We start from the raw sequence: 7,505 nt of genomic DNA on the forward strand, positions 1-7,505 counted from the left end.
GCTGTTTTCAGCCCGTTTTCCATTTTTTTTAAATTTTTTTTCTTCATTTGTTGGTAATTGTTAATTTATTAACCTAAGCATTACTATTGTATGAATATGGACAACAAAATAAATTTTACGCACTTTTTTTGTGCGCAAATGGGCTGTTTTCAGCCCGTTTTTAATTATTTTGTTTTAATTATTTTTATTTGTTTAGTTGTTGTTAATTGTTTATTAGTTGCTTATTTAGTATTTGGTAATTGTTAGATTAGTTATTTCAATTGTTAGACTAGCTAATTATTTATTTAGTTTTTGTTAAGCCAATTGTTTATTTGTTAATAATTTGTTAATTATTTGATTAGTTAGTTTCTCGCTTTATTTAATAATTATATGCTAATTCATTTTTTATTATTTTATTAGTTAGTTAATTGTTTATTTATTTATTTGCTAATTAGAAATTGAAAATCCTTAGTTTAGGATTCAATCCTTTGTATAATTTCTCGGTAAAAGATTACATAACTAATACTACGTATTAGAGATTAATTAAAAAAATAATGATTAATTTAAAATGCGTAAAAAATATACCACTTTAATCCTTACTTCATTTATTAATGATTAATTTAAAATGCCTAAAATAGATAAGACACCACCATGGAGCCGGAACCCTTCGACAACAGAGAGGTACTTTATCTACAGCATGAGCATAGGTCCCAGTATGTATGGGATGCACCTGTATCCTCTAGTAGAATGGTTTGTACCCGTTTGGGGGAGTCAGCATGGGATATTCTAGAGGTTGTTCCCCCACATCCTCGTGTCATAGATATACTACGTCGGGGCGGTATCTACCAGTGCATCGAGGTTGGTCGGCTAGTGCACGATAGGGCTCTAGTGACAGCTATGATTGAGCGCTGGCGACCGGAGACCCATAGATTTCATCTCCGCATTGGCGAGGCTACCATCACCCTGCAGGATGTCGAGGTGATTTATGGTCTACAGATTGATAGACATGCATTGTATAGAGTGGAGCCTCCGGAGATGCTGCCGTATCGCCAGGAGATGGCTAGGCTCACTGGTTTCGAGCCTCTGCAGGGGGATATGCGTGGACGGAGTCGGTTGTTGCGGTCCTCCCTCCATGCTCACTTGCGCCTCATAGATCTGCAGCATCCGATTGGCGAGGCGACGGCACAGGCTGATGTTGACCGACGTGCTCGCTTATATCTTCTCATCATATTCGGGGGCATCATGTTCCCAAACATGTCGGGTGCGGATATGAGCATTAGGTATCTGCTCTTTATTGAGGACCTAGAGCAGCTGGATGTTATAGTTGGGACGCCGTTGTCCTGGCTTACATGTACAGAGGATTTGATCGAGCTTCTATGGGCGAGAGGGTTGAGGTCACTGCATTTAGCCCTCTTCTTCAGGTAATATATTTAACTGTGTGTAGATAAAACACTAAATATATTTTTTCGAAACGACGACTGATAAATAATTTTTTTGATGACTATGACAGATATAGGTGTGGACTAGGTTGAGACCTTTTAAGCCCATAGCTGCTCACCCTCCCGATGACTATGTTGCTGAGGATATGCCATACGCACGGAGATGGTCGCGAGGCTGTACCAGAGGTGTGGAGACGCACCATGTCATTCTCCCGTTTAGGGATCAGTTAGACCGCATGATGGCCCCCGAGGTAAGTTTTTTTTATTTAACATTAGTTTGTTATTTTTGTTAGTCTTTTATTGTTAACTAGTTGAATTCCTCTTATAGGCTTTCATATGGACGCCATATGATCAGATTTTGGGTCAGCTGCCGACGTTTTGTAGGGCTGGTGAGCACATGTGGACTGCACGGTGTCCATTGATCCATATGGACATCGTTGAGCATCACGCACCCGACCGTGTATTACGGCAGTTTGGGCATGTGCAGAACATACCCGCGGCTACACATTGGGAGCACTACCACTACACCAGGGACGATCGTTCGATCGACAGTGCGGCATGGCGGGCGCGTATGCACCAGGAAGTCAATGCATGGAACGAGAGGATGACGACTCTAGCGACGGTCGGACATGACACTCCGGTCCATGAGTACATGACTTGGTACATGCATATTACTCGCTCCTTGGTTGCCAACCCCTCGACGCCGCGTCCTGATGGCCGAGAATATGCATCACTCTCAGGAGCGTACGAGGCGCTGGTAAGTTTATTCAATCGTCGTCTTATTATGTATTACTTTATGAATTTATTCAATTCTTAAAATTTGCAAATATATGCAGCTACGGATGACTCTGATGACACGCCCTGAGAGCATTTCCCTTACGGAGTCCACCGACCCTGGGATAGCGACATATGCGGCACGGATAGTTCATCTTACCGACACTGGTATGACACAGGCACATGAGTGGCATCGTGTCGATGAGGATGTACCAGAGGGTGTTCCTGAGGGTGGTAGGGCTGATAGAGGTGGCCGGGCTGGCAGAGGTAGTCGGGCTGGCAGAGGTGATCTGGTTGGCGGAGGTGGTCGGGCTGGCAGAGGTTTAGTAGATGAGCCTGACGATATGTCTCGTCAGGCTCCGTCGGCTACAGATACCCCTTCTTCTTCCAAGTCGTCGACTTCACAGAGACCTGAATATACGCCAGAGATGTTCCCACGTTATGATTCTTGGTCATCATTTTCGCAGGTGGCAGTTGATGATCTACATATAGGAGGCGGAGATGAGGACTTGGATATTATTTTCGATGACTTCTTTCTCCGTTCTACAGCCGGGCCTTCGGCACCATCTGCATCTCCGGCTCTGCGGGCCGCTCAAGAGCCCTCTCACATGCCATCTCAGGAGCTCGTCGACACACAGGTTTGTTTTTTTTACAATAAAATAATGTATTAATTAATTATTTTATTAAGCTAAACTAAATTATTTACATGTATTATAGGTTTATTCTTCTGCGCCTGTGGACTCGTCTCCGCCTGTCCAGATTGACCCGTCTCCACCTCCAGCTACAGCTCTGGGTAGCTCTCAGGAGACAGTTGAGGAGCCAGCTAAGGAGCCCGTCGACACACATGTTTGTTTTTTTACAAAGAAATAATTTATTAAATAATTGTTTATATGTTATTTCATGTTTAGTTTATGAAAAATTAAATTGTTTATATGTTATTTCAGGTTCATTCTTCTGCTCCTGTGGTCCAGTCTCCTCCGATTGAGTCATCTCCTGAGGCATCTACAGAGGCTACTCAGGTGGAGACCGCCGCCGTCTCCCACAGGAAGCATATTTTCACCTAGGGCCTGAAGAAGGGAAGAAAGGATGACCATGGCATAGATCATCCTGTCATTAAGAGGAGGAGAGAGGGTCCTGGTGATAGTGAGGGTGGTGGGGTTGGCCTTAGGCATTAGGAGATTGTGTATTTGTAAATAAAATGTACATTTTATGTTAATATTATATATATTTTTGGGTATTTTTTTTTAATGATAATTAGTTATTTTAGTATTTATTGTCGATTATTAATAACTCATGCGACGTCCTAGATTAATTAAAACCTTATAAAATATGACAATTAAACTTAAAGATAACAAGTTTCCAAACTTACTTCGGAGCACTTTACAACCCCTAAAACAACGATCCAAACATATATGTATGCCTGATGTAATAAGACGACATTATTGTACGCTAAAAAAAATATTAAGTTCTATATAAAATATTTATATTCCGACATTTTGAAACGTGACTAATCTTCGGTCAAAGTACCAAAAAAACTTAAAGATAACAAGTTTCCAAACTTACTTCGGAGCACTTTACAACCCCTAAAACGACGATCCAAACATATATGTATACCTGATGTAATGAGCCGACATTATTGTACGCTAAAAAAGACATTAAGTTCTATATAAATATTTATATTCCGGTGTTTTGAAACGTGACTGATTTTCAATCAAAGTATGGAAAAAAGCTTAATTTTCAATTTGATTACCAAAGAAAAAAGGTTGGGGTGGGGGACCCGACCTCTTTTACGCACAGATTATGTGCGTAAAAGAACTTTAGTGTAAAACTACACTTTGGTCTTTTACACACATAATCTGTGCGTGAAGCCTATTTAGGTACTTTTTTTAATGGATTATTTTGGTTCCAAAAATTTATTTTGGGGTTACAAAAGTCTTGGGCTCCACTTAAGATGGAAAGAGAGATCCTAAAAGTCACCCAACTTTACCAGAAAGTCTCTAAATTATTCAACCTTGTCTAATTAACTATTACATATAATTATTGGGGGAAAACAAAGGAGGCATTTTCTATATTTTACCTAGGTAAATTTAAATGACCTTTTTTAATTAAAAAAAAAAAACCTAGTGTCTTTCTATACTATTTAGTTAAAATTGAGTGACTTTTTTGTTACAAAAATAGTTTAGTAACTTTAAATTGGTACAATAAAGAAATAAATTGGGTGAGAATACGTGAAATTATATTACTCTTTTGAATGTATGTGTGTATACACAACTTGTCGAAGTATATGATTAAATCATGATTTAAAAGTTTAAATTGTAAGAGATGATAAATTTTATTCAGTTAATTATATCTTCGACATGTCACTTATTTTGTCTATGGTTACAGCTAGGGGTGTACATGGACCGGTTTGATTCGGGTTTTTCAAATACCAAACCAAACCAATTGTGTCGGGTTTTTAAATCGATAAACCAAACCAAACCAATAAAAATTCGGGTTTTGCGACCTCGGTTTTTTTCGGGTTTGTTTTTTTTTCCAAAAAAATTCTATACAAAATATAAATTTTACTTCAAATATTTCTTTAGTCCTTGTAATATACAACAATATAATTAAGGTGTTCCTTAAGAAAATAACAAAAATGTGAAATGTGTGATGGCATTGTAATAAAATATTCAACAAAAAAGATAATGAAATAGCATAAAATAAATTTAGCTAATTAATATGGCATAATAAAAATGATCATTATATAAAAATACTAAATCATGCTAAAATAAGTACGGCTAGTAGGTATTAATTACATGATAAATAAAAAAGAAATTAAGTTATGTCATTTCATTATCTAAATTAACAATGCAAAACTAAAAAATAGATATATATCCAATATTATTATCATCCCCAGTGTTAGGATTGAATTACTTTGTTAGCATTAATATTGATTTGGTTTTGACTTTCTTTGAGTTACTAACATCTATGAGCTATAAATCTTATTGGAACATTCAAAATTTTAAGTCCAAATTGCTTGAAATAATATGTTAAAAGACAAAAATTATGAAAAAACTTAAGAGATATTAATAAATTACATTATTAGTAAATCTTTTATGTATAAAATATTTTAAAATTTTATATACATGTAATGCCGGGTTGGTTTGGTTCGGTTTGACTTTTTTTAGTTAAAACCAAACCAAACCAATTATGATCAGGTTTTTTTTTCAACACCAAACCAAATCAAACTAAACCACTAATCGGATTTTTTTCTCCGTTTGATTCGATTATTGGTTTAGTACGATTTGTCGGTTTACGTTGTACACCCCTCGCTACAGCACGCAAAGATTTATTTGATAAAGGATGCCAGTAAAACTTAAACTTTATTAACTCTGACGACTCTAATATAACTATGCTAAATTATTTCTACTCTAGTGGATGGGACTGGTCACACAATTCAAACACATTGTTCTTCCCTAATAATTAGTAGAATCCGATTCATTTTGCGTAGCATTTTAGTACTCAATATAGCATCGACTTAATTAATCTTCATAATGCTTCTTCAGATGAAACCTAAAATATAACATCCGAACAAAAAAAAAAGGAAGACGAATGTGCATAAAGACGTACATTTAATTAAAGAAATAATTGAATCACTTTGCTGTAGGGAAGAGTTAGGTTGATCATGAATGTTGAGAGGGTGTGGACGTATAGTTGGCTTTTTGTAAACAAAATATTAGTCAATAACGCGCAATGCATGAGTTAATATCTTCCTAATTTTCACATTAATCTTCCTTACTATATAACTTGAGCTTCCAAACTCAAAATTCTCACACTGCTCATCACAACATCTTACTCTCCCATCCAGTACTATCAACCACTACTAAAAATGGCAACCAATATTTTCCTAATTGTTGTTCTTGTTGCTTGTACACTTGTTTTATCCACAAATGCAAGGAGCCTTAATTCCATGAAAGCTACAAAACCTGAAGATGAACAAAAGACGTTTTTTCGTCACCCTTTACCGCCATTTCTTGGCGGTCACGGGCTTGGTAGGCCCGTATTTGGTCTAGGGCCGGGTTTAGGTTTTGGTCCTTTTGGAGGAATTGGTGGGGGAAGTGGCCTAGGCGGTGGTGGACTAGGTTTTGGAGCTGGAACTGGAGCTGGAGCGGGAACTGGATTTGAAAGTGGGTCGGGTTTCGGGTCCAGCATTGGCGGTGGATCGGGTTTCGGGTCAACTATAGGCATGGGAAATGGTGGAGGTTTTGGTTTTGGTGGTGACAATGGAGGTACTACTCCTAATGCTGATGGTGCATTTGCTGGTGGCCAAGGTGAAGGAGGTGATGATGCAGCACTTGGAAATCAAAAACCTTGAGTAATTCTTCATATGATATGTTACTAATAGTAGTTTTATTTACTAGATTCCACCAAATAATAGTAACTTCATATTGCAGTTACTAATTAACTAGGAGAATTACTATTCTTTCAAGTAGGTTATGGTTTGCATGAATTAGTAATTCTTATGAGTCAAATTTGTAGTTTGTCTGATTATGCAAGTTTTAATGACACTTTTATATTTCTTTACTTGGCAATATTGTATTAAAATGTTTGGTTTACTCTCTACTTTTCCGTGAAATTGAAGTAAATCAATGGCACTTTTGAGAGAAACAAACTGGCATGCATAAGATACGCTCTTAGCTTACTTTATAGCTCATTTACTTCCTGATGATCGATTCATTCGCCATCTTGTAAGTGCGGCCATTTTTTTTAACACGATGACATTACGTTCATCCTATATATGACAAGTACAAGTTAGAAACATTTTTGTTTCAAAGACACTAAAAAACGTGTTTGAAAGTTTCGCTCAAACAAGATTTTGTTTATCGATCCCTCGAAGAGCTAAACAAAATATTTTCCTCGTATGAAATAAGGAGAAAATTTTCCTTGATGAGGGGATTAGATTCTACAACAACTTGTGAGAATTTTACATCTCAAGTTTGCTTCGATTTGTTTGACATTCTCCAAAAAAAAAAAAAAAAAAACTATTTTAGAATTAAAAATGAGCTATTATCTGCTCAGAAATAAGTTTTCTCTTCCCAGTCGACCTGATTAGCCACGTTATTAACTTCAACAAGTATTTTTCTTTTGCTAAAAGATTTAGACGCTTTTATTGGCTTATGATCAATGATTTGATGCAGAAAGTAACAGCCTCCTCATTTCGGTTCTTATGTGAGGGTTCTTTCTTTTGTTTGTTGAGTTGCCTGGTGAATAAGATAGTCTTTACTTGTGATATTTAGATATTTATTTTTATCTTTCTTTCCAATTAATACATAT

The 7,505-nt window shown here is 36.8% G+C and overlaps 2 protein-coding genes across 2 annotated transcripts; both read left to right on the forward strand.

Annotated features, from left to right (window-relative positions):
• Positions 1-488: 488 nt before the first annotated feature.
• LOC132605142 (uncharacterized) lies at positions 489-3,418 on the forward strand. The gene is made up of 6 exons (XM_060318387.1): positions 489-1,400; positions 1,490-1,669; positions 1,747-2,175; positions 2,255-2,830; positions 2,910-3,038; positions 3,137-3,418. Exons 2-6 carry the CDS (start codon positions 1,565-1,567, stop codon positions 3,254-3,256), a joined length of 1,359 nt encoding a protein of 452 aa, XP_060174370.1. The 5' UTR covers positions 489-1,400; positions 1,490-1,564; the 3' UTR covers positions 3,257-3,418.
• A 2,568-nt stretch (positions 3,419-5,986) lies between these two features.
• On the forward strand, positions 5,987-6,755 carry LOC132605143 (glycine-rich protein 23-like). The gene has a single exon (XM_060318389.1). The coding sequence runs from the start codon at positions 6,061-6,063 to the stop codon at positions 6,544-6,546; it is 486 nt and encodes a 161-aa protein (XP_060174372.1). The 5' UTR covers positions 5,987-6,060; the 3' UTR covers positions 6,547-6,755.
• The last annotated feature ends 750 nt before the right edge of the window (positions 6,756-7,505 follow it).

Source organism: Lycium barbarum, chromosome 8 (genome assembly GCF_019175385.1).
Source record: "Lycium barbarum isolate Lr01 chromosome 8, ASM1917538v2, whole genome shotgun sequence".
NCBI lineage: Eukaryota > Viridiplantae > Streptophyta > Magnoliopsida > Solanales > Solanaceae > Lycium > Lycium barbarum.

Bases quoted from the DNA above. Each gene is read 5' to 3' on its own strand.
- LOC132605142 (XM_060318387.1), top strand. From the start codon at position 1,565: ATGCCATACGCACGGAGATGGTCGCGAGGCTGTACCAGAGGTGTGGAG. The intron at 1,670-1,746 runs GTAAGTTTTTTT...TTCCTCTTATAG, and splicing joins ACCGCATGATGGCCCCCGAG to GCTTTCATATGGACGCCATA. The intron at 2,831-2,909 runs GTTTGTTTTTTT...CATGTATTATAG, and splicing joins AGGAGCTCGTCGACACACAG to GTTTATTCTTCTGCGCCTGT.
- LOC132605143 (XM_060318389.1), top strand. From the start codon at position 6,061: ATGGCAACCAATATTTTCCTAATTGTTGTTCTTGTTGCTTGTACACTT.